The sequence below is a fragment of the Cucurbita pepo genome, chromosome 16 (assembly GCF_057944985.1).
Source record: "Cucurbita pepo subsp. pepo isolate OVF chromosome 16, ASM5794498v1, whole genome shotgun sequence".
In the NCBI taxonomy this organism is placed as follows: Eukaryota; Viridiplantae; Streptophyta; class Magnoliopsida; order Cucurbitales; family Cucurbitaceae; genus Cucurbita; species Cucurbita pepo.
Genome location: NC_141813.1, coordinates 10,040,234 through 10,065,186, shown reverse-complemented (window position 1 = coordinate 10,065,186; position 24,953 = coordinate 10,040,234). Strand labels below are relative to the sequence as shown.

General features: G+C 36.0%; 5 protein-coding genes and 1 non-coding gene across 8 annotated transcripts; 4 read left to right on the top strand and 2 right to left on the bottom strand.

Moving 5' to 3' along the window:
* The first annotated feature begins 338 nt into the window (after positions 1-338).
* LOC111776877 (4-hydroxy-3-methylbut-2-enyl diphosphate reductase, chloroplastic) lies at positions 339-4,402 on the top strand. 2 transcript variants are annotated; one of them, XM_023656272.2, is made up of 11 exons: positions 339-437; positions 640-874; positions 962-1,158; positions 2,152-2,331; positions 2,446-2,577; positions 2,648-2,722; positions 2,816-2,921; positions 2,996-3,090; positions 3,282-3,467; positions 3,995-4,081; positions 4,170-4,402. In XM_023656272.2, exons 2-11 carry the CDS (start codon positions 856-858, stop codon positions 4,233-4,235), a joined length of 1,143 nt encoding a protein of 380 aa, XP_023512040.1. In that variant the 5' UTR covers positions 339-437; positions 640-855; the 3' UTR covers positions 4,236-4,402. The 2 variants fall into 2 exon arrangements, with proteins under 2 accessions (XP_023512040.1, XP_023512039.1); XM_023656271.2 differs by having other exon boundaries at positions 355-874.
* Positions 4,403-4,892: 490 nt separating this feature from the next.
* On the top strand, positions 4,893-4,966 carry TRNAN-GUU (transfer RNA asparagine (anticodon GUU)). Its single transcript has one exon. It is a non-coding gene; the product is annotated as a tRNA-Asn (tRNA).
* A 957-nt stretch (positions 4,967-5,923) lies between these two features.
* On the bottom strand, positions 5,924-10,401 carry LOC111777645 (dolichyl-diphosphooligosaccharide--protein glycosyltransferase 48 kDa subunit). The gene is made up of 13 exons (XM_023657336.2): positions 10,050-10,401; positions 9,705-9,841; positions 9,452-9,577; positions 9,211-9,264; positions 8,960-9,073; positions 8,243-8,298; positions 8,098-8,139; positions 7,578-7,653; positions 7,363-7,434; positions 7,152-7,277; positions 6,957-7,061; positions 6,476-6,559; positions 5,924-6,126 (listed from the first exon to the last, which is right to left on the bottom strand). The coding sequence occupies exons 1-13, from the start codon at positions 10,315-10,317 to the stop codon at positions 6,079-6,081; spliced, it is 1,308 nt and encodes a 435-aa protein (XP_023513104.2). The 5' UTR covers positions 10,318-10,401; the 3' UTR covers positions 5,924-6,078.
* Positions 10,402-12,028: 1,627 nt separating this feature from the next.
* On the top strand, positions 12,029-15,526 carry LOC111777907 (deSI-like protein At4g17486). The gene is made up of 4 exons (XM_023657640.2): positions 12,029-12,432; positions 14,004-14,257; positions 14,602-14,889; positions 14,983-15,526. Exons 2-4 carry the CDS (start codon positions 14,047-14,049, stop codon positions 15,219-15,221), a joined length of 738 nt encoding a protein of 245 aa, XP_023513408.1. The 5' UTR covers positions 12,029-12,432; positions 14,004-14,046; the 3' UTR covers positions 15,222-15,526.
* A 668-nt stretch (positions 15,527-16,194) lies between these two features.
* Positions 16,195-19,639, bottom strand: TOM6 (translocase of the outer mitochondrial membrane 6). 2 transcript variants are annotated; one of them, XM_023656075.2, is made up of 2 exons: positions 19,384-19,639; positions 16,195-16,511 (listed from the first exon to the last, which is right to left on the bottom strand). In XM_023656075.2, exon 1 carries the CDS (start codon positions 19,546-19,548, stop codon positions 19,384-19,386), a length of 165 nt encoding a protein of 54 aa, XP_023511843.1. In that variant the 5' UTR covers positions 19,549-19,639; the 3' UTR covers positions 16,195-16,511. The 2 variants fall into 2 exon arrangements, with proteins under 2 accessions (XP_023511843.1, XP_023511844.1); XM_023656076.2 differs by lacking the exon at positions 16,195-16,511 and adding an exon at positions 17,313-17,684 and having other exon boundaries at positions 19,384-19,636.
* A 2,207-nt stretch (positions 19,640-21,846) lies between these two features.
* LOC111776691 (RING/U-box superfamily protein) lies at positions 21,847-23,464 on the top strand. The gene has a single exon (XM_023656005.2). It carries the CDS (start codon positions 21,866-21,868, stop codon positions 23,108-23,110), a length of 1,245 nt encoding a protein of 414 aa, XP_023511773.2. The 5' UTR covers positions 21,847-21,865; the 3' UTR covers positions 23,111-23,464.
* The last annotated feature ends 1,489 nt before the right edge of the window (positions 23,465-24,953 follow it).

Here is a 24,953-nt window from a genome sequence, read left to right as displayed (position 1 = left end):
TCAAAAATAAATTTAAAATAATAAAAAAATATATTTATAGACAGTATCACATTTTAAAAATACTAAAAAAAACTTTCTAAAATAACATTAAAACGTTTGTAATTATCAATAAATGATTTTTGTCCATATAATGACCGTAACAATTTTTAATATTTTTTTTTTTATAAAAATTAAGTTATTTTTAAAATTTTATGGGTATTTTTTATTTTTTTAAAAATATTAATTAAAATCCTTAAATTATTATTTTATCTAAAACTAGATATTATTAAAACTATTTTTTTCTTAAGATAAAAGGGATATTTTTATTAATTTAGTTTATATTTTTATTTGAAAAATGAGGGAAATAAAGTTTAAAGTTCTTCCAAAAAAGTTCGATGTTTTTCACTCGTAGTCGTTCCATGCTTTCAACCACCCACCATCTCTGCTAATCGGAGGAGGTAATCTGTAAAGCAGGATCAAGATTCGGTATACCTGTTCATTGATTTCAGTATTTTAATGAGTAGAACTTTTCCGGATTTGGACTTTGAATTTGAAACGTAATTTACGAAGCACCAGCAATGCTGTGCGTTCATATTTCTACGTCAACGTCCATTCTTCGTTGTTGTTATACCACCGTTTTCCATGGCGATTTCTCTGCAGATCCCCCGTCTTCCCCGTCGTGTAGACTCTGTTTCATCGAAGAGTTTTTCCGGCGCCGGAGCTCTCCGGTTCCGGAAACCCCTTTTGGTTCGGTGCACTGCTGATTCTTCGTCGGTCAATCCCGATTTCGATGCGAAGCTGTTCTGGAAGAACTTTTCCAGAGGTGAAAACTATAATCGGAAAGGGTTTGGGTATAAGGAGGAGGCGTTGAAGCTCATGAGTAGCGAGTTCACAAGTGAGTTTTTGTTGTATTTGAATGATGATTTTAGTTTGTTGAATCTTCGTTTTGTTGGTGCCAATTTTTTTGTATTGAATGGCTTAGGTGAAGTTGTGAATACTCTGAATGAAAATGGGAATCGGTTCACTTGGGGGAATGTTACTGTCAAATTGGCTGGAGCTTATGGCTTTTGTTGGGGAGTGGAACGAGCTGTGCAGATTGCTTATGAAGCGAGGAAACAGTTTCCGAGTGAAACAATATGGATTACCAATGAGATTATTCATAACCCAACTGTTAACAAGGTCCTTTTGATGCTTTAGCTTTTCTTGCCTTTACTGTTTCATTGGTTACACAATGATCACAAATGTTCTAGCACATACTAAGGGTGTGTTTGAAATTACTTTCCAAGTGTTTTTTAGCACTTAAAATGTCATTTGAAACACTCTCGTTCGGACTTCGCTTGAAAATGTTGAGTTGTTGTTACGTTGTTGTATTTAGTGGCTTCAAAAGATACTAACATGGATATGAAAGAATGATCCATGTTGTAGTAGTACTGTAAATATTTATGTAGTAAAGAACATCTCCCTGTTAGGAATCATGACCCTCTATGATGGTATGATATTGTCCACTTTGAGCGTAAGCTCTCATGGTTTTGCTTTTGGTTTTCCCAAACATCCTTACTTATAAACCCATGATCTTCCTTTTATTTAGCTAATGTGGGACTACTCCTTTCAATAATCGTCAACAATCCTCCCCTCAAACGAGTTACACCATAGAGCCTCCCCTTAGGCCTATGAAGCCCTAAAACAACCTCCCCTTAATCAAGGTTTGACTTCTTTCTCTGGAGCCCTCGAACAAAGTACACCCTTCGTTCGACACTTGAGTCACTTTTGACTACACCTTCGAGGCTCACAACTTCTTTGTTCGACATTTGAGGATTCTATTGACATGACTAAGTTAAGGGCATGACTTTGATACCATATTAGGAAACACGACCCTCCACAATGGTATGATATTGTCTGCTTTGAGCATAAGATCTCGTGGTTTTGCTTTTGGTTTCCCCAAAATAACTCATAACAATGGAGATAGTGTTCCTTGGTTATAAACTCATGATTTTCCTATTAATTAGCCGATGTAGGACTACTCCTTTCAATAATCCTCGATACTCCCAAGTTTAGATCGTACTCTTCCTTATTGTGTTGTTTTATTTTGATTTGCTTTTAGGGTAGCCAACAACATGATGTGTTGAATGAAATATCTTACTGTAACTGTTTGGAAATTCTATGAGTCTGCAGCGTTTGGAGGAGATGGGAGTGTACAACATTCCTCTGGAGGAAGGAAAGAAACGATTTGATGTCGTTAACCCAGGAGATGTTGTGATTTTGCCTGCCTTTGGGGCTGCAGTTGATGAAATGCTTGTTCTGAATGACAAAAAAGTTAAGATTGTTGACACAACTTGCCCATGGGTTTCTAAGGTACTCCATCATTTTCTTGTCATTCACAGTCCCTCCGAGTACCATCATTGAAGGAAAGTAAGGGCACAGTGTAGCTGTTGATGCTGAGATTACCTCTGCATTTCTTTTGTATAGGTTTGGAATGCTGTTGACAAGCACAAAAAAGGAGAATACACGTCAATAATTCACGGCAAGTATCGTCACGAAGAAACCGTAGCAACTGCTTCGTTCGCTGGAAAGTACATCATTGTGAAAGACATAGTAGAGGTAAATCCTTGGTACTTTTGGCTCATAGCATAAGGAAGCATTTTAAAACTAAAATCTGAACCGATGTCAGGCGACGTATGTATGCGACTACATTCTTGGGGTTGAAAGTAATGGATTGATCTCAACTAAAGAAGCTTTTTTAAAGGTACAACATGTTAATGATTTGCTTAATGGAACTTGCTGATACTTTACGATATCGTCGCTCATGATAATAGTCGAGTTTCTGGCTTGTTTGTAGAAATTTAAGTCTGCTGTTTCAAAAGGATTCGACCCAGATAGTGATCTCATGAAAGTTGGCATTGCTAATCAGACCACAATGCTCAAAGGGGAAACAGAAGAGATTGGTAAATTTTTGGAGCCATTGATTTGTTAGAAACTCGCAATCTGTGAATCATTGATCTTATGATTCTGATAACAGGAAAATTGATCGAGAAAACTATGATGCGGAAGTATGGAATTGAAAATATTAATGATCACTTCATTAGTTTCAATACGATCTGTAATGCTACTCAAGTAAGTTCTACATGTTAAAGTTGTCGTGTAAAGTGTTGATATCGTTTGAAACGGATGAGATGGCAAGTTTACTGCTAGTAAGGACCTCGTGTCCGTTGATAATAGGCCGAACTTTCTCGTAATTTACAAAATTATGTATTTACTCGCAATAAAATCTCGTGATGGTGATTGGAGGTGGTGTTTTTCATTAGGTGCGTCAAGATGCCATGTACCAGCTGGTGGAGGAAGATATGGATCTCATGTTAGTTGTTGGAGGATGGAACTCAAGCAACACCTCTCACCTTCAAGAGATTGCAGAGGCTCGAGGAATCCCGTCGTACTGGATCGACAGCGAGCAACGTATAGGACCAGGAAACTCGATATCATACAAGCTCAATGTAAGTATGAATTTAGAATGTTGATCCAAAGACTACTTGGCATTTGTTTTTCTTTTATTGTGAGATCCCAGGTTGGTTGGAGTGGGAAACAAAACATTCTTTTTAAGGGTATGGAAACCTCTCCGTAGAAGATGCGTTTTAAAAACCTTGAAGGGAAGCCCATAAGGGAAAACCCAAAAAGGATAGTATCTGCTAGCGGTGGGCTTGGGCCGTTGCAAATAGTATCAGAGTCAAACACTGGGCGATTTTTCAGTAAGGAGGTTGAACCCCGAAGGGGGGGTGGACACCAAGCGGTGTGTCAGCGAGGATGATGGGTCCCGAAAGAGGGTGGATTGCAAGATCCCACATCGGTTGGAGAGGGGAACAATACATTCTTTATAAGGGTGCAGAAACCTCTCCCTAGCAGACGCGTTTGAAGTCCTTGAGGGGAAGCCCAGAAGGGAAAGCCCAAAGAGGACAATATCTGCTAGCTGTGGGCTTGGATCGTTACATTTATACTCATGTCAACTCGTTGAATCGCACGACAGCACGGGGAGCTGGCGAAGAAAGAAAACTGGCTACCTGATGGACATGTTACCATTGGAGTGACCTCCGGTGCCTCTACACCAGATAAGGTAAGTTAAAAGTTGCTGTCAAACCTTGTCTGTGACTGTAAATTGTCGATCCGCCATTAACTTTTGTGAAATGGGTTAAAAATTACAGGTTGTTGGAAATGTTCTTAAGAAGGTTTTCGAGATCAAAGGGGAAGGAACTGCGCAGCTTGAATAGCTTGGACAAAAGCAAACTACAGAGTATAGCGTTACTGAACTGTTTTCTTTTCCTTTCTTTTCCATTTTTGTTTGCTAGATTATGTTTATGATATTAAAAATAGTGACGTAATAAATAAACTTCACACATTTATCATATAAAAATAATCCTTGCAAATGCTCGTCAAAGGAATATCTTGGAAAGCGAAACTTGAGATGTCCATATCGTGAAAAACCTTCCATTAGAATCTTCATCTACAGACCCATTTAGCTAATGGGAAGAAATCTCTCTCCGCTTCCTCCTATTCTCTATTTAATCAAGGATTCTTTGTCCCTTCTTTGTGGCTATGTCCCGTGGTTAAATGGACATCTCTATTGGTAATGGGTAAAACTTAAAACTAATAGTAGGATGATCAAAATTATATTTTAATCAATAATCGGAATGTTGACCGCCACTGAGTTTTGAACGACCTGCTTGAGATTCCTCCTCCTCGGACTGCCTCCGCGCTATTAAAATGAACAGCTGACTATCCCGAGCTCGCTTGAGGTAGTTTTCCAGAGCTGAACAGAGATCCAGCGTCTGGAGGCTGCTCTCAAAGTAGTTTTCTACGAGCTCAAACGTCTCCGGGTTCATTTACAGGAGGCATCTCATTAATAACTAGAAGTGTAGTTAACATCAGCTGGAATAGCTCAGTTGGTTAGAGCGTGTGGCTGTTAACCACAAGGTCGGAGGTTCAAGCCCTCCTTCTAGCGCTTTTTTTGTTTCATTATTTTCCCTGCCGGACTAATTGTCACTAATATCATTTATTTTTAATTATACTTCTAAATGTTTAAATCTCAAAATTAGTCCACAACGATTTTTTTTTTCTTTTTATCAAATTTGGAAAAATAAAATTAATAAAAAAGAGACCTTTTTCTATAAAAAAAATTTTAAAATGTATAATTTGTAAACGGTCACTTTCATCAATCAACTTTTTTAAGTTGAACCGAGTAACTATTAACTTTTAGAATGATAATTGTAGATGATAATTAGTTTATAAAAATTGGTATATATATAACAAATATTAAAACAAGTTCAAAGATTTTTTTATGAAAAACAAATGTATAATATTTTAATATTAAAATATCAGATCAAAATAGTATTTACACCAATTTCAAATATTTTTCAATATTTTTTTCTTATTTTTTTCAATTTGTATGATATTTTTCAGATACACACATGTAACAAATTTCAATAGAAATGCTTATAAGATTATTGACACAAACGAAAATTTTATTCCGCCCTTCAGATTTAAAAGCTATTTACAAGATGAGCAATTAGCATATAATTTAACTTAATTCTTTCTTTTTTTGAAAGAACTATATATTATGGATTAATTAACTTATTTTATTTTCAATATTTTACAATTGGAATTTCCTTTGGAGGTGAAGTTTAAAAAAATAATGGAAAAAATAAAAAATAAGACGAACCTAATTCAAAATGTTATCTTAAACACAACCTGAAAGGGGGGAAAAAAGGGTACAATTTCATCTGAATAATTATATTTTGTGAAAATTATATAAGCAGATTGACCAATTATTCAGAAATATCAGAAATTGTATTTCGTGTTAGAACAGGTGTTTTAAACTATCGTCGTGTCGTGTCGTGCAGATATTTATATTTATAGGTTCGACGTTGACATAAAAAGTGATCATATCGTCAACGAAGCATTAAAAAGAAGCACCAAAATTGTCACTTCCTCTAAAATTCCAATATGCAAAAGAAGTAGAGCTCAAATTATAATTCAAAATCAGATGAAAAAAAAAAAAAAAAACTAAGCTCTGCATTCTTACATTGATCTAGATCGCATCTGCAAAGTTGGTCCTTACTTGTTGTATAGATGAACAATAGTGAAGATGAAGAAGCCAGCCATCTGCACACAATTTAATTCTTATGATTTATACCAATTTCAAAGCATAGAACTGCACATTAAGAACATGGAAGAATAAACTTTATGATATTGATAATGATGATGAGCTTATTTACCTCTTCTATTCGTTTCGTAATCTTTGTTTTTTAGAAACGAAACGTACTTTTTAAAACCCATGAAAATATAGAACTAAGAAATAAACTAAAAACCGAATAAGTATCGAAAGGTTAATGAATCTAAACCTGATGTGATTCAGGGAAAGGTTTAATCAACATGGAATAGATATTCAAATGGAAAAAGGGTCAAGAGAGTGCAATTTCCCATCTCAAAAAGACACGTAAAAGAGGCGTACCATTGAAAATGCTGATCCGTAGTATGGATAAGCTGTGGGAATGAATCTTTCATATTCATTGTGCCTAAAGGGTCTCACTGGAATCTGCAATTTATGAATGATCTTTATCAGTAACAGACAATAAGTTTACCGATGGTTCTTTATCAGTAGATAAAGAATGAAATAGTTTAGCAATTATGGGGAATGATTTAAGTGTAAAACAATATGTAAAGGTGTGTGCACTGTGTCACGGTCGTACTTTTCACGACGTGAGGGTCACAACCTACTCTCTTCATAATTAGGTTGTGACATTCTGCATAGAGGCAAGAGTAAGTTCGAAAATAGCAATCAAGTTCCATTTCAAACAAAGAGCAATTGCATAATATCCAAAACCAATGAGCGCAGAAGAAAAATGGTAATCTTCAGAAAGCTAAAATGGGATCCATCAACTTGCTTCTTCCCACTATAATTAGTATGCATCAAGATAAAATTCGAACATTACCTGCTTCGATAGAGATAAGGTAGTGTAGCCAAGTTTTTGATACTCAACCTTGAACTGGAATACTCCGTATACATCTGGAACTTTGAAGGCAGTATGATAACGACCCTACAAGAGGAAGTAGCTATTAATATTCGGGTCCAATCAGATTCATAGGTAAAAAGAAACAAAAAACAGTTGTCAAAAAGAAATCCATACCTTGTTGTCGGTTGATAAAGTTTTTAGAACATAGGGGCTCATCATGTAAAACTGCACTTGGACGTCATCAGTGACATATGGCTCCCACGCCTTACCCGACCACTCGTAAATCTCAACTGAATATTCCTTTAAACAAAATCCAACGGTCAGAAGACCCCAAATATTTCCATCTCATTCAGAATTTATTTAGCCTTTCTGAAATTAAAATTACCAATTCATCATTAATCCTGTACATTGCTGGTTCATCAGCTTCCCCAACTTTGTGGTGCCTAACATTCACAGCCTAAAAATACAAGCATTTATTACCAAAGCGGCGGTTAGAATTATAGCATCTACAATCTGATTCTAGAACAAACTCATACCGAGTACAAAATGCCAAGAAGTTAAATTGGAGTTTCATGTAAGAAAGCCAAAGAAATGCCTCACCTTAAGATGACCTCTCTCGTGGAAAACCCAGTTGCTTAGTGCAATTGAAAACTGCTCGTTGCCTGACTTAGCATACCTATCACAACATAATCTCTTAAACAAGTATATTCAATAGTTCATAAGCATGCTAAGTACTAATAATTGCTAAGTGATCAAAATTCTCGTCAATGTTCAAGCAATATTCTTAGCCAAAAATTCCAATCCAGGTTGTGAGGACCAAACCAACAGTTCATTAATAATTGATGCAGCTACATAATTGTTTTCCACCATCCATTAGATAATATTTTTATATATAACGGTTGCACTAAAAAAAATTTACTAATGAATCATTTTCAAGTTCAATTTACGAATCAAGGACAGCAACCATCATTCCTGGTTAAGATGTCATAATGATCGCCAAGACATCAACCATGTCTGATCAGAAGAATCATGGTAAGTTATAAAATCTGATTAAAGTTTCAAAATCCACTATGAATGTTTTTATCAAGTAATACGGTCTAGTTCATGCATTTTGACTTACCTTGTTGGACTTCCAGCCTTCTGCACCCCAGATTTAAAAAATCTATAAACAAGAGAAAAAAAATATATTATTAAGAGATCCTGAGAAGCAGAAGAATAAAAGAACTAAAGTTAGTTCCGGGAAATAGGTTAGAAGTGATCCCTACCGGTTGCTAAACAAACTTAAAGATCCAGATATCAAAATCCGGGCATTGTTTCTCGCCTGCAACATAGAAAGAACTTTTAATTCTTTTTTTCTAATCTTTTATTTTCTTCTTTTTGTTTATTCATTTATTTATTTTTGGGATAAGGAGAGAACTTATAATTTCTCTCTCTCTTGAACTCTCTCCCTCTTTTAATGATTATAAGAAATTATACTGTAGGTCTGTGAAAGAGAGAGCACAAAGAACGGCTGGTAAGATATCACCCAGTACAAAAAAAAAAAAAAAAAAAAAAAAAAAATCTTCACCAAGAGAGCAATAAACGTTCTAAACTCTACTCAGTCTCATTTAACAGCAAACAGATGCAAGGCCAGCATGAGTTTTAATCAACAAAAAATTTCAACAATCAAGTATTTGTACATATAAGGAGAAGACAAAGGTTGCTCCCTGCCAAATGGATAAAAATGAGAGGCCATACAAACTTATGAGACCAGAAGAAAACTAAGAAAATAATGCCGATAGTGTTAAATTTCATACTTGAATAACCGAAGTTTAAAGAATTAATCTATGTCTCGAAATCAAGAGGTCCTTTGAAAGCAATATAAAAGCTAAGTCCACCAATCACACACAAAGGTCCCTCGTTGATCTTCATGCTCCAGTAACATAGAAACAAACCATTAACAGAGATACATATCAAAAGCAGAAACTTAATAAAATATTGACCTGAATGACTGAAACCAGAGAGATGGCAGATCCTGTTAGTTGTGGGGGACTTGAAAGCTTGGACTTTGGGTTGGCAGAATAAGCTGAGGGAGATGCTGAGAGAGCTTTTAGCACCTAGAGAATAAAAGAAGAGAGCTTAATACATAAAACTGGTCATGCCAATCCAGAGTAATGTAGCAACTTCCTGAAGCTTTAATTAGAACCACATTCTTTGAGGAAGTTGTAAAGTAAACACTATCCAAGTATCTTACCAAACTATTGGCAGGATTTAAAGTATGGGCGATCCCTTGGAAAAGTATAGGAGCCTGTGTGGAACATTCATTCAAATAGTAGTTAGCAATAAGAATTATTACCACAATGACAGTTACAAACACAAAATAGAGTTAATACAAAATGTTAGAATTCAAGACCTAAAGTAAGTAAACGAAAATGCAAACGAGACCTATTATCTTCCCACATTATCCTCTTTCAAAAAATATAAATAGCACTTGCCTCAATTTTCCGGCTTCCCACAATAACATCAGACTTGATCAAATCATCACTTGCAATCAATGTGTGATCACCCTCGGTCTCTGATACCGCATAGCCCGTGTGGTCGATCACTACAGCAGCTGGATCCTATGGCATAATATTTCTCATATAAGTACATGAAGTACAGAAATGCGGCGAATTTCTTATAAAAATGAAGTAGGGTTCACAATTATGCTAAAGATAAAAGGGTAACATGTTCTAGATATCCACCAACCTCATCAAAATCAACACCACATTCAGTGGCAATTGCTCGGATTAACTCAGATCCATTAGAATCAGCAGCAAGAATTAGATCATGGCCCGAATCAACAAAATCCAGTACAGCAGCAGGATCGATGGATCCTCCAAAACCTAAAACACCCACAAATGAAAATGTAAAATCGATGCAATCCATTAAGAGTAATTCGGGTACCTCAAAAGATAAGAACTAAAAAATTAATAAATGCAAAACAATTGAAACCCCAGTTGACCTAATGTCTCCAATTTCCAAATGGGAAACATAAAAAATACAAGAATTCCAACACGAAACCTTCAGATGAAGAAATGAACGAAGACTTACGTTCAATTGTTGGCGCAAACAAGATCAATGCGTCATAGAAATAGCGTCCATATCTCTGCAAAGCGATCTTAGGGTCATCGGCGAGCTTGAAATCGAGGTCGAAACCTCGAGATTGAAGGGACTTGAAGAACAAAGAGTGGGAAGATTTGATGGCAAAGTCATCGAGTAAAACGAGGATTTTACGATCTGTTGGATGCTCGGGGGAGAAGGCGCCGCAGAGAAATGGAAGAACAGCGATTAGCGTAAAGAAGACCACGGATTTCGACATGGCGCTAGGGTTTTAGGAAGTGGCACGGACCGAGAGTGAGATCAGAGATCGTCTTTCCAGTCGTTCTGTGAACAAAAGTAGTCTGCAGAAGAAGACTGTATTTAAAGTTTGGTCCCAATTTAATGTATAATCATAAAAACGCCCAATAATTGTGAAGAAATTGCCAAATGACCCCTGAACTTCTAGAAATCCAAATTAAACCCACACAACTTTTAAATTTATATTTTAATAGGTCTTTCAAAAATTCTATATTTTAAAAATTAGTTAATTATAACTTGTAATAATATTTCAAAAATAACTTTACCATTACTAAGGTTTAAAATATAATTAACCGTCTTTATCTTTATAAAAAAAAAAAGTTTTAAAATTTTTTTACTATTAATAAAACTTTTTTTAACTTTTTGAAAGTTTAGGGGTATTTTTTTAACTTTAGGGTATTATCGAGACCATTGTGTATATATATATATATATGATATTATATATAAAGTATAGAAAAATTCGTGTGAAGAATTTGATCCTCATAAATGTTCCGCTAATTTCCACAAAAATAAATGAACAATTTCACAGAAATAAATATTGGAATAGTAGATGGGGACGAGGACAAGGAAACTTTTTCCATTTTAGCCCCGACCCATAGACCGTCACAAATTGAAATTATTTAATTCCGTAATCATAACTCAATTAGTTAAAGTATTGCGTTATACTCGAACTTGTCATATGAATCCCGAACGAGGTAGAACTAGACGTAGCTTTCTTTTTCCAACCCAACCCTACTCGAGTTTCAATCTTATCTTCATCCTATTTTTGGATTTTAGGCAAAATGGGAATGGAAAAAGAGAGAAAGGATAGAAACTATAACTTTTGTGTGAAATCTTCACAGAGTTATCATAAAGAGGAAAAAGAGAGGATGGGTCAAAGAGAGAGATAGATGAGAGAGAAGAAATACTTGTCACGATCATTCTATATAATAACAATAATGAACTCGAACCATTTCGGGGGAAGCTAGAAGTTGCTACACGACCTCGAACTCTCACCCTTTAGAGTACAACATTCCGCACGAAAATATCAATTAGGTTAGAAAAAATGTCAATTACTATTAACAAGCTGGAAGCTGCTACACGACCTCTAACTCTCACTATCTAGTACACAAGTTGGAAGTTGCTACACGACCTCTAACTCTCACCATCTAAAGTACAACACTCCACTGTTGAACGAAGATGTCAACTACGTAAAAAACATGTCAATTACTATTAACAAGCTGGAAACTGCTACACCACCTCTAACTCTCACTATCTAGAATGCAACACTCCACTGTTGCACGAATATGCCAATTACGTATAATATATATATATATATATATATATATATCAATTACAGTTAACAAGCCAAAGCGGTTGGACGACTTCTAACTCTCACCATCTAGGGTGCAGCACTCCACTGTTGCACGAATATGCCAGTTAACAAGATGGAAGCTGGTGCACGACCTCTAACTTTCACCATCTAGAGTGAAGTACTCCACACTTGCACGAAAAATGCGAATTACGTAAAGAATTATATGCAATTAACTCTTGTACCGGAATAAATTCATCCTCTTAGTGAAGAACCAAAAAAAAAAAAAAAAAAAAAATCTAAATCTAAATTTCAGTGATTCAAACAAAATCCATAGCCATGAAGAAAGAGATTCCTTTTAACTCATCATTATTCATAAAAAGAGAGTAAGGGAAGCTGAAAGTGACAGCCAGGGACCAAGCTGGGAGAGTAGAGAAAGTGAGCTCCATGAAAATGGCAACCTTCCATTTAAAATCTCCCAAAAACTATGCGATTCAAGCTGTCCACGAGCTTCATCGAATTCAACAACACCAACACCAACACCATTGACTGTTAGCTCCTTCCAAATTTCCTCTCAAATCGCCTCTCATTTTCCCCTTTCTTTAATACCCACTTTCGAAAAGGACACTCGTTTCTGCTACCCCCCCTTCTTCTCTTCTCTGCTCTTCCAGTCACCCACACGCTCCCCCAGCCCCTTTCGAGCTCTCAAAATGGCTGCCACTGCCCTGCTTCTCTCTCCCTGCTCCATTTTCCTTCTCTGATGGCTCTTTTTCCCCTTCCAAAAAGGTTCGTCGCACTTCCACACAAATGGGTTTCGATTATTTCATCCATTCCCCAAAAGGGTTCTCTTATTTTCCCCTAATTTTTCTGTATTTCTTGGTTTCTTTCGCCATTTTGCTTTCTGGGTCTCTTCTGAATCTGATCTAGCTTCCTCTGTTGAGTTTATGCGTTAATTATCTCGTTTTTCCACATGGGTTCTGGCTTTTGTGCTTCTTCTTGCTGTTTTAAGGACATATGAAGCTAATCTAATGCCCACCCACCATTTGATTTCTTATTGTTTGGCTGTCAATTTCTTCGCTGATCTTGGATCTTGATATAATCTAGTTGGATTTGGGATTATTATGCCTAAACTATGATTCATTTCATGATGAATTGTTCTTTGTTTGAACTTACATTCAGCATTCTTTAGCAGTTAGAATGTTGAGATTGAAAATGCATTGTTCATACACTGTTCACTTATTTGGCCTACCTTTGCTTGTGGAACTGTGTAAGGAATCTTATGGGAGGAGTTCATTGAAGGCTCCATTAGGAAAGATCCAAGCATGCTTGTAACTGGAGGGGATCTGTTTTGCTGGATTTGCTCCTGTTTTCTTGGATTTATAGAGACATTGATATGTCCTAGATAGAACTTCTACTTGATTGATGGGATGGGGGAACATAGAGAGCTAGAGACTTGATTAGATCCCAAGAAAGTCTTAATGCTAGCCTTATGAAAGATTAGGGAGAAGGAGATGGACGATTCTACTCGTTTCCGCTCGATAGTTCTTGGAGTCCCTTGATTTACTAGGTCGTTGGGGACTTGTCAAGAGGAACACGAACGACTTGTGCTGTCCGAGGTTTTGGTTCTTGTTCTTGTTTTAAGAATGTAGAGATAAGTAACTTGATTGATGCGGTTGGAATTTGACAAACTACGAGGAGAAGTACGATTCTACTCACCTTGATTTACTAGGTCCTTGGGGACTTGTCAAGATGAACACGAACGACTTGTCCTGTCCGGGGTGTTGGTTCTTGTTCTTGTTTAAAGAATGTAGAGACAAGTCTTTGTTGATTCATGCAGTTGAAATTTGACAAACTACGAGGAGAAGTACGATTCTACTCGTTTCCGCTTGATAGTTATTGGAGTCCCTTGATTTACTAGGTCGTTGGGGACTTGTCAAGAGGAACACGAACGACTTGTTCTGTCCGAGGTGTTGGTTCTTGTTCTTGTTTTAAGAATGTAGAGACAAGTTTTTGGTCGATTGATGTGGTAGGAATTTGACAAACTACGAGAACTACGATTCTACTCGTTTCCGCTTGATAGTTCTTAGAGTCCCTTGATATACTAGGTCCTTGGGGACTTGTCAAGAGGAACACGAACCACTTGTGCTGTCCGAGGAGTCGGTTCTTGTTCTTGTTCTTGTTCTTGTTTTAGGAATGTAGAGACAAGTTTTTGGTCGACAAACTAGTCTACATTGTCACGATTTCGTACTTTGATCGGAAACAAACTCAATGTAAACATGCTACTTCAGAGTGAATCCTCTGGCTTTTCATTATAGCTTAATGAAGTAAATGTGTACTTTTGTTTCCAAACGTTACAGGCTGAGCCTACCTGCCAATTGATTCCTGCTTTCACCATCAACCATGAAAGCTCGATCGGAGAACGGATGGCATTGCATCAAGTCTCTTCACTTTCGAGGTAAACCAGCCAACGATTTGTGCTTGTTGGAGAAGGTGAAGACCTCTGCCGGTACTCCAGGCGAAGCGCCCGTCTATCTCAACGTGTATGACTTAACACCTGCAAATGGCTACGTCTATTGGGCTGGCCTCGGTATATTTCACTCTGGTATCGAAGGTTAGATTATTTCTCAATCATATGGTCTTCTTTGGGCTTTCCCTTTCGGACTTTCTCTCAAGGTTTTTAAAACGTGTCTGCTCGGGAGAGGTTTCCACACCCTTATAAAGAATGTTTTGTTCCCCTCTCGAACCGATGTGGGATCTCACAAAGCGTGTTTACGGCCGTCATTCGTTGCAATTAAGTTGATCTTGTCGATGTTCTTAATATCATGTTAGTTATGTTTAGCCATGCTAAGAAAGCTGTTGCCAAACTCAGCTCGAGCTTTTACAAATAATTCTCTTTGGACTGTTCGTGTTTTTCATTTGTAGATCATTTAAGGATGTTCTTATCTGTGTTTTCAGTTTACGGCATCGAATATGCCTTCGGAGCCCACGACTACCCGACAAGTGGCATCTTTGAGGTCGAACCTCGAACATGCCCCGGCTTCAAGTTTAGGAAGTCAATTTATATCGGTACGACTTGCTTGGACCCAATCCAAGTTAGAGACTTCATGGAACGTCAAGCTGCAAACTATCACGGCAATTCATATCACTTGATCGTGAAGAATTGCAACCATTTCTGTGAGGATATATGCAGAAAACTAACCGGAAAACGCATACCGAAATGGATTAATCGGCTTGCAAGGATAGGTACACGGATCCTCGTCTCGCTTGCTCGAAATGCTTGTCATTTCATGCTCGATCCTATGTGATGTTAAAACAGGACACCCTTTGATTATGCAGGTTCAAAATGCAACTGCATACTCCCCAAGGCACTTAAGGCAACAACGATGGAACACGACCCGAGCTTCGAAGGACAAGACAGCGAAAAGAAACGGCTAAGAAGCGGGTTCGGTTGCTTATCCTCGATCTCCATGAATCAGAAGGAAGTTTCAATATCTTCACTGTTTCTACACTCTCATTATAAAGGCTGCCTACCTCCATGGGAGCTGAAAAGATCCAAAAGTTGGTCATTCAAGTAAGGAGAAGACGACCGACCTACCTACCCCGACGATCCGAGCTAGCTGACAAGTTTCTTCTTCCAGCTCTCGAGATAATAGCCATGGGAGCTAACCGGTATGAGCTTTGTTTCTGATCATTGACTTGGGGTATAATTCATTCATGATATTTCCATGGCTATGCTCTTTATAGAGATGATCGAACGACTCGTAAGGGTATGTGAGTTGGATCGACTCGAATTTTCGAAACTGTTTGTATTTATTGTGGATCTTCTTGATCAAATCTGGCTTGAAATTCAAAAGGAATGATGTTTTGCTTTTTGGTTGAAGTGGAAAGTAGATCATTATAACTGTCCAAGATCTCTTTGACAACTCCAACTCATAATTTATTAGTCATTACAACTTTATTTAGAACATGATTTTATTCCCACTAATATTCTATGCTCACTTCTTTCCCATAAATAAATTGATATAATTAATTCAAGCTACTTTTAAAGGTGTAGATTATTCAACTGGGTCGATGATACACGTCTAGTTGAGTTGTACTTAACGTCTAGATGAGTTATTCTTGAAAAAATACATAAAGATTCTAAATTACAAACGTTCCGTTTAAATTTGATTTTGGTCCAAATTTGGAGTCCATGCAAGGACGATCCCATAACTTACATGCAACTTATTTGTGATTTTATGATAAAAACGGGAGACGTTTTATAAATTTTAACTCGCCTTTGAACCTTTGAAATGTCTAATAAACTCTTAAACTTTTTCGTATGTATTTAAAATTTTTAAAAATAGGACCCGAATCAAGTTAATTAGGTTCCATATATGCTTGAAATTAACATATCTATTTTATGTCTAATAGAATCCCGAGTCTTTCGATTTTGACCTATCAGAAACAAAATTAAGAATTAAGGAAAATAATACTGAAAGCAGTAAAATGGTAAGTTTTTACTCATTTTTGTATTCTTGTTGGTGTTAAAGACATTCTTTGTCCATATACTGTGGAAAATAAGAATCATTGATGTGTGAAATGAAGCCAAACAATATGGTGCCAAGAAGATTTAATTGAAGCATGGACATGATGTCCCCTGCAGAAACAGTCTTAAATTGCATACAGGAACTTAGGGGCAACATCTGCCCTACAGTGACGCTCTGAATTATTGGGAACTCGTGACATCATATACCCTACAATCTACATTAATAAGGGCATATGCCCTACAATCACTTTATAATCACACAAATACCTGTTTTTTGAGCATCCTCTACTCCCTTTTGTCTTTTCCAGATCTACCATCTTGCTGATTGCATCAACTTCTATGAAATTGATAACGGGTTTGGAATAATCATATTCAATTAATAAATCACAAGCACAATCAAACATTTAAACTAATACATCATTTTATAGTAGTTAACTAATGATCAAATGAGTTCGAGGTCAATCTGTGAGATCTCACATCGATTGGAGAGGAGAACGAAACATTCTTTATAAGGTGAGAAAACCTCTCCATAGGAGAGGTGTTTTAAAAACCTTGAGGGGAATCCCGAAAGGGAAGGCAAGAGGACAATATCTGACGGTGGATTTGGACTATTACAAATGGTATTAGAACCAAACATCGGAGGCTGAGCCTCGAAGGGAGTAGACACGAGGCGGTGTGCCGACAAGGACGTTTGGCCCCAAAGGGTGGATTGGGAGGTCCCACATTGATTGGAGAAGAGAACGAATAACAACGAAGACGTTTGGCCCCGAAGGGGGTAGATTGGGGGGTCCCACATTGATTGAAGGGAGCGAATGACAACAAAGACGCTGGCCCCAAAGAGGAGTGGATTGTGAGATCCCACATCAGTTGGGGAGAAGAATGTAGGGTGTGGAAACCTCTTCCTAACAGAAGTGTTTTAAAATTTTTGAGGGGAAGCCCGATAGGGAAAACCCAAATAGGACAATATCTGCTAACAATGAGTTTGGCCTGTTGCACCTTTGGAACTCGTCAAACCTCCAAACTAAAAGCATCCCTATCTTAAAACTTCATAAATCTCAAGGTTTGAAAGTGTACCCTTATACGTGACATCAATAAGTTAGAGCCAACTCTATAAAGCTAATTGAAGGATATATTAATGTGATCTCACTAACTCTGGCCAGGGGGAATTCATTATACTCATAGGGAGTTCAACATGGGAACAAAGTTATAATAATAATTGAGGCAATAACTTTGGCTGCATAGAAGGACAGTGTCATCTGCATCTCACATTAACATAGTCTACCAACTACCTATAATGCAACCTGCATTATCTGCCCCTAGCCAACTTGTGATTTAATGGAATGGTTTCAAGTCTCACACGCCATATTAACCATAGGCCTATGATTCAATAGGTAAAAATGAAAAATAATGAAAAAGATGAAGAGACTCCTTCCTTTTGTTCCTCATGGGATCAGTAGAAGAAGAAAAAAGTTGTGATTTGAAAAGCCTAACCCCATGCTCCAGTCAAAAACTGCATAAAGAATGAAGGAGCAAAGGTTTAGTGATTGGTCCAAAACTAAATGGAAATACACACAGCCTTGTAGCGCAAACATTAAGGTCATCAAAAACCAGAAATAGAAGGAAGCTGAGTGAGCTACATAAACGACATAGAAAGTAACAAAATTAACCTCAATTTATAGTCAAACAGTGAGATGTATACCCGCAATACAGATAAACAAAGCTAACCCCAAAATATACTTTGGCAAACTCATTGGTAATTATGCAGAAAATAAGTTAGAGTTGATCAGATTAAAAAAAAAATGGAGGGAACAGGAGGAACAGAAGAGAGTAGTCAAGAAAATTACTAATAAGCTTAGGCTTGCCTTTAAGATTAACCTTGAACAAGGTTTCATAACCACAGAGCAACCAAAAGCATGTTTTCTTTTATGCAGGGGAATAACAGGCACGAATATTCTACAGATGAAACAATCATAAATTCATTACAAGAAATCATGATAAGCGCCTACAATGCTGGAATTTGTAAAGCTAGAGGTCCTTCTAGAATCCTTGTAAAACGTTCACAGAGAAAGCTAACTTAACGGATTGATTCCAACCAAGAGCTGGTTAGAAGATGAATGACTCTTAGATCGAACTTGGAATCTATGATGGTCACTCTTAGATACCAAGACAATTCACTCCAGAATTAGCTTGATCAAAACTAATTCAATGAATCGGGTACATGCAAAGGGTCAGCAGTTGAATTCATATCAAATAAGTATCACCTTTAAAAAGGAACCACTGAAACCTGAAATATATTATACTGGAGTGAAGTAAAGAGGCGGTTCTTTTCCTACTAATCAGAAGATAACATCAATTATATATAATTTCGTTTCATTTTCAAGCAGAAAACCTACCAACTTAAGAGTTATTAAATTTCCCAGCTCCCACCTCATAGCAGTCAAGGGACCCTCCTAAGAACATATTGTCAAATGCAATGCAATTTCGTATTCCCTTGCATACCCATCTAAAAATTTTCTAACCTCATTGCATTCAGGTATCCTATTGTCTATGAAACTGTCATTTCATCAGACAACTTCTGATGCAATGAACAAGAATCAAGTATGAAATCTTCTTCAAACACCAATTTCATCAGAATATCTGTAAAATTATATGTCGATGTAGGGTATGAGGGTATCCACTAATGGCTCAGGGTTATAGTGCCTGACCCTTTGAGAAGGATTTTGAGAGAGACCAAGCGAGAGACAGAAATTCGGTTTGTCGACTAAATGCAATTTAAACATGAACAATGCAGCAGGATCACTTATCTGTTCCAATGACTGCAGTCATGGCCATGAAAAAATTGCAATTTACTGAGAACAAATTAACATAACAGGAGCTGCTAAGCAGCTAATTTAACAAAATCAACCGCTCCTCGATTGGTGAATTGCAGTGGAATCGAATAACGTAAAATTCAAGATAATTCACAACGAGAGTATAAACATGAAGCAGAGAGCTCATCTAAACCCGCAACGGAACAAGAACAGATCCATTTCCCAATTCGAACAAACTTCCAAGGGATGATACACAGACTAAATAGATCAGGAAATAAACTAGAGGTCGAAATTCGGATGGGATAAAATCGCGTCATTTATCAAAAGTGAAAACATTAATCCAAACCCCCACAAGAAGAATCCACACAATTGAGTTGAAATAGCTTATTAGAGAATAACCTAAAAGTCGAGCTTGAGTTCTTCTTTCTCGTCGGAAAGGTAGTGAAGAACATAGGGGGTGACTCGAATTACAGCAACCCATACGCCGAACATAGCAACGTGTGATCGGAGCTGCTTGAGTGCAGCAGCCTTGTCAGGCTTACGCATAAACATTCCTGGAAACATTTTTCGCCGAACAGAGGAATGATCGAAAGTCTACATAAAACCCTAGAACTCTGATTTGGGATTTTCGAGTTGGGGTGGGTTTAAGGCCGATCCTAACCATATATTTTTACATAAAAATATTCATAAATTTTTATTTAAAAAAATACTCCTAATAATATCCTTAAATCTTTAAAATAATAAAAATGGTTAATATTTTAAAAACATTTTTAAATATTTTTTTAACGTTAAATTTAAGGACATTAATGAAAATTTTGAAAGTTTAAGGGTGTTTTTAAAAAAAATTTGAAAGTTACGGAGTATCTTTTAAACTCTTTGAAAGTTATTTTTTTTTTAAATAGAATATTAACTGTTTGATCCAAAATTAACGATATAATTATTATTGAAACTTTTAAAATTTATGAGTATTTTGAAACAGATCGAAATTTTAAAGATATTTTTATTAATTTAATCAAATAAATTTTTAAGGATGGATCAATTATTAAATACAAACATCAATTTTATATTTAATAAATTTATTAATTTTTTTTGTATCGGATAAATCACTTAATTTTAATATATAATTATTAAATTTACAATTTTAATTAAGTTTATGATCTAATTCGATTGAAATTTAAATTTAAATTAATAAAATCTAGCAAATAGTAATAAAAAAAAAAACATTATCCAACTCTTTATTTAATATATTATTTTAAAAATTAGATAAAACTCATCAAAATATATAAATTATTTGTAATGTTTTATCCATGCTTCCAAAACACTTAAATTTTAATTTTTTTTGAAATTATTGGGACCAAATTTATATTTTAAGGGAGAATTGAATAACAACTATATTTATTTTTTAAAATTTAAACCTTACAAATTTATTTTTAGATATAAAATTAATAATTTAAAATTTTATTAATTATTAAAAAAACACACATTTTTTCCTATAATATCTATTAGTATTCAATGATATGGAGAGAGAATTTGTATTGGCCAACATATTTTTAGTGCTCCATTATGTAAAAAGTTTCCTTCACATCAATATCAACTTTTGACCCAAAAAAATTATATTTATTTATTTATTTATTTATTATTAAATTTATATTTTTATATTTTTTTTTATGACTTTGTGGCTGTGGACTCTAGGTGCAGTGGTTCTCATACATCCATTCTATTATCTTAATTATTTATTTTCTTTTTAATTAATTAATTATTTATTATTATTATTATATTTTGTTATTATCTTAATTATTTATTTTCTTTTTAATTATTTATTTATTTATTATTATTATTATATTTTGTTATTATCTTAATTATTTATTTTCTTTTTAATTATTTATTTATTTATTATTATTATTATTGTATTTTGTTATTATCTTAATTATTTATTTTCTTTTTAATTATTTATTTATTTATTATTATTATTATTGTATTTTGTTTTACGTATGAATGGGTTTTCCTTTTTGGCATCAAATTTCATGGAAGATCCCTGCTCTCCTCTTCTGTGGGCCACCACTTTTTACTTTCTGCTACTCTGTGCCCACATCTACCCACTTTCGCCAATCAACTTCTGCCACGTGTCTTCCACCTCCCATTCTTTTTGAAAGCCAATTTTTTTCCATTAATTCAACTGAGAAAAACTTTATCCTATTTCATTATTTAATATTTAAAAAAAAACTTAATATTCTTTTCATATTAATCACATGAGATTTGTATGATATCATTGTAGCATCATAGTTTTTCAATCTTTATACTTTCCTTCCTATCAATAAATAATATTGAATATGATTTAAGTAATATATTGAGCGATTGTGTTATGTGTTATATTATGATGCGAGAATATGGTTGAATTAGTACATGCTAGCTAGCGTGATAGGTCAGACTTTGCATTGGTGCTCGAGTTAATGCTTTGTTTGAAGTGGTGTTGCTAAGTTTAGTTAGACACCTATTCGAGTAGTGTATCTCTTTAAGTGATCGGAGTTATACCTTGGATAAACTTCGAAGGTTGTTTGGGTTTGGATAGGACGGGAATTTAATGAATTTGAGATAGGTGGGATAATATATTGAAATGAGGGTTGGTGACGTGGCAATAGACACATGGAAGATTGGAATGTGATGGTCCGCAGAAGATGAAAACTCGAGGGCCTTAAATTCATGAACAGTGACGTGTCACTCACCCAAGGTCCTCGTCGACAAATCGCATGGAGGACCTAACAACGAGTCAAAGGATCCAAATAAACCCCCCTTCTCTTCCATCTTCCCTCCATTAAACCCTCCCTTTTTCTCACATCCCTCTCTGTAACAAAACTCACAGTCCGCCATTGCAGCACCTTCCATGTCGACCGCCCCTTCTCCTTCTCCATCTTCTTCTCCTTCTCCTTCCCCTTCCACCTCCTCCTCCTCCTACGCCGCCGCCGTCAATTTCCCTCCCCCCTCATCCTTACTGCCGGGAAAGCTCCCAGTCGACTTCAGCCCTCCTCTAATCGCAATGGTTGTCGTCATCGCTACGGCCTTTCTCATCGTCACTTACTCTCGCCTCATCTCCCGCCACGTCATCCCTCCAATCCTCCTCCTCATACGCCGCCACCGCCGCCGGTGGCGGCGGTGGCGGCGGAGACGACGGCGCGCCCGATTTTACCTCCCGTCCTCCTCCGGCGGCGACTTGGATTCGCTCCCTTACGATTCGCCTTTCTTCGAGCATACGGATGGCTACCATGTGTTCTCCCCGTACGGCCTCGACGAATCCATCATCAAGACGATTCCACTCTCCGTCTATACTGCCAAGAGCCGCCGTGACAGCCGTGACCGTGAGTGCGCCGTTTGTCTTCTGGAGTTTGAAGACGACGATTACGTCCGAACGCTTCCGATTTGTTCTCACGCATTTCACGTTGATTGTATAGACGTATGGCTTAGATCACACGCGAACTGTCCTCTCTGTCGCGCGGTGGTTTTCAGGCCAGAATCTCCGTTCACGCCGGTTATGGCAGCAAGAATCCGGCCAAGCCTCGACGATACGATCTTACAGAGCATCGTATTAGAGCCGCTAGCGGAAGGTCCTATTCCTAATCGAGATTCTTATCACGCAACAGAATCGGAAATCACGCCTTGCGTTGATGAACCAAGGAACAGTAATTCGTTAGAGGATCAAATGAACGGACGAGATTTCTTACTGAAACGATCGTATTCATTCGGATTCGAACGAAGCTTGGCGTCAGAGAGAATGATTCTGGAACCAGCAACCGCATCGCCATGGAGGTACCGCCGTGGAAGCTTCTGGAGCAAACGGCCATCACCGTTCGGATCTCTACCGAAGGCGAGAGTATTCTCATTCCGATACTACAGAGGAATGAAATCGCCGTTCTTCAGACGACGAGGAGGATTCTTTCCGCTATCGGAATCAAGCTGGAGATTCTCCAACGGCGTAGGCGGAGGTTCATCGAGACGAAGCAAGTCGATGACAAGTCCAATGTTTCTCCGATCGTCGGTAACCAGCGGAGGAGCAGCAACGTTCTCATCGAGCCGATTGAGATGCGGAGATCCCGAGGCATTACTATCACCGGAGAGATTCAACCGAAGATGAGAGAAAAAAAAAAAAAAGAAAAAAAAGGGGGAAAATGTGAAAATGTGAAAATAGGAGAGGACACGTGTGCGGACAGGATGAGGAAGAGAGAGGGAAAAAACGGACGGTGGGAGATAGGGCGGAGGAAGAAAAGCGATGCGACGGAAGGCGGAGGTGGACGGAAGAGAGAGAGAGAAAGGGAAGAGAGAGAAGGGGAGGTAGGAGGTGTTTAATGAGAGCTGTCTGGCAATTTTGTAGGGGTCATTAATGGGAGGTGGGGAGGAGCATTTAATGAAAAATTGACGAGAGAGCCCTCTCTCTCTCTATCTCTAACTTTAATCGATGAACCACTGCCGGTAACAGGTTAAATCCCGACTCTTAACATATTCATATTTAATGCCCCATTTTTTTATTTTTTTATTTTTTTATTTTTTTATTTTTTATTTTTTTTCCATTTGCATCCTTCTCCTCCCTATTTAGGATTTTTCCTTTTCCTTCTGCTCCTTTGTCTCTTTTCATTTTTCATTAAAATTTTAATTTCATATTTAATAAAATAATTAAATTCTAAAAGAGGCATACAATTAAATCCCAAACTTTTGAAATTTTAAATTTTAATTTTTAAAAATTAGAATTTTTTGGTGGGTTCGTGGTTGACTTTTTTTTTTTTTTTTTGTCTCATCTAAACATAAGATTATAATCTAACCCGTATCCGAGACGTCGTGATTTTTTAAATAATTAAAAAAATATTTTTAATAGTGTTTTTGACTGAATTTATGTATAATTTAGAATTTTAGTTTATGAAATTTATTATTACATTTTAATTATATGTTCAATAAATTCTTAAATTTAAACAAAATTGAGACAAATTTTCAAAGATTAAAATTTTTAATAAATATTTTCCACAGATTTAAAATTTTATATAAATAGGATAAATTAGTTAGTGGTGGGCCCTTAGATATTATTGAAGAAGATCCAGCCTTAAATTTATTTGCTAAATATAAAATTATAAGGTGAAATAATTAATGATTCCTCATTTATTAATTACCAATATTTGGTAGTTGAATTATTGTTACCTATTTATTGTTACTGTGCCTTCCCTTCTCAATCTAATTTTAGATTCTCTAATTTTTTTTAATCTTTTACTAATGTTGGTTTAATTTTAGGAATTGGGTCCACTGAGCTTTTGGTTTTTGGATTAAGTTTCAATTAATTAATTAAAAAATAATTATGACGAGTTTTTTTTAACTAATTAATTATTTAAATTAAGGGGTAAGAGTATAAATTTTTTTTTAATTTATGAACCGATCGAAAATTAAACTCAAGGGAGTAAAAATGTAACAAAAATGTAACCTAATTGAAACATAAATTTTTAAATAAAAAAAAATCATATTTACTTGATGTTAAATCATATTTTAACGTGTTAATATGATATCGTTGGGTTGGAATGCATTTAAAATTTTTTTATTTAGGTTAAACTGTAAATTTGTAAATAAATACCGTGTTCTGATTGTTAGACAAACACGACTTATGATATTATCCACCTTGAGCATAAGCTCTCGTGCCTTTGCTTTGGGCTTCCCCAGAAGGTCTCACACCAATGGAATTAGTATTCTCATTTATAAACTCAGAATCCTTCTCTAAATTAGTTCAGTTTATTATTTATTTATTTTCTTCTTAAATTATTTCAATAAATTTATTATTATTCTTATTTTAGCTGATCAAATAAATTCAACAATATTAAAAAAAAAAGTTATTTTTGAGTTGTATAATTTAAAATAGTCCAAATTATAAAAACAAATAAAAAAAAAATAAGGTTGCTTAATTTAATTTTAAAATATAAATTACATTAAAATATATATATAAT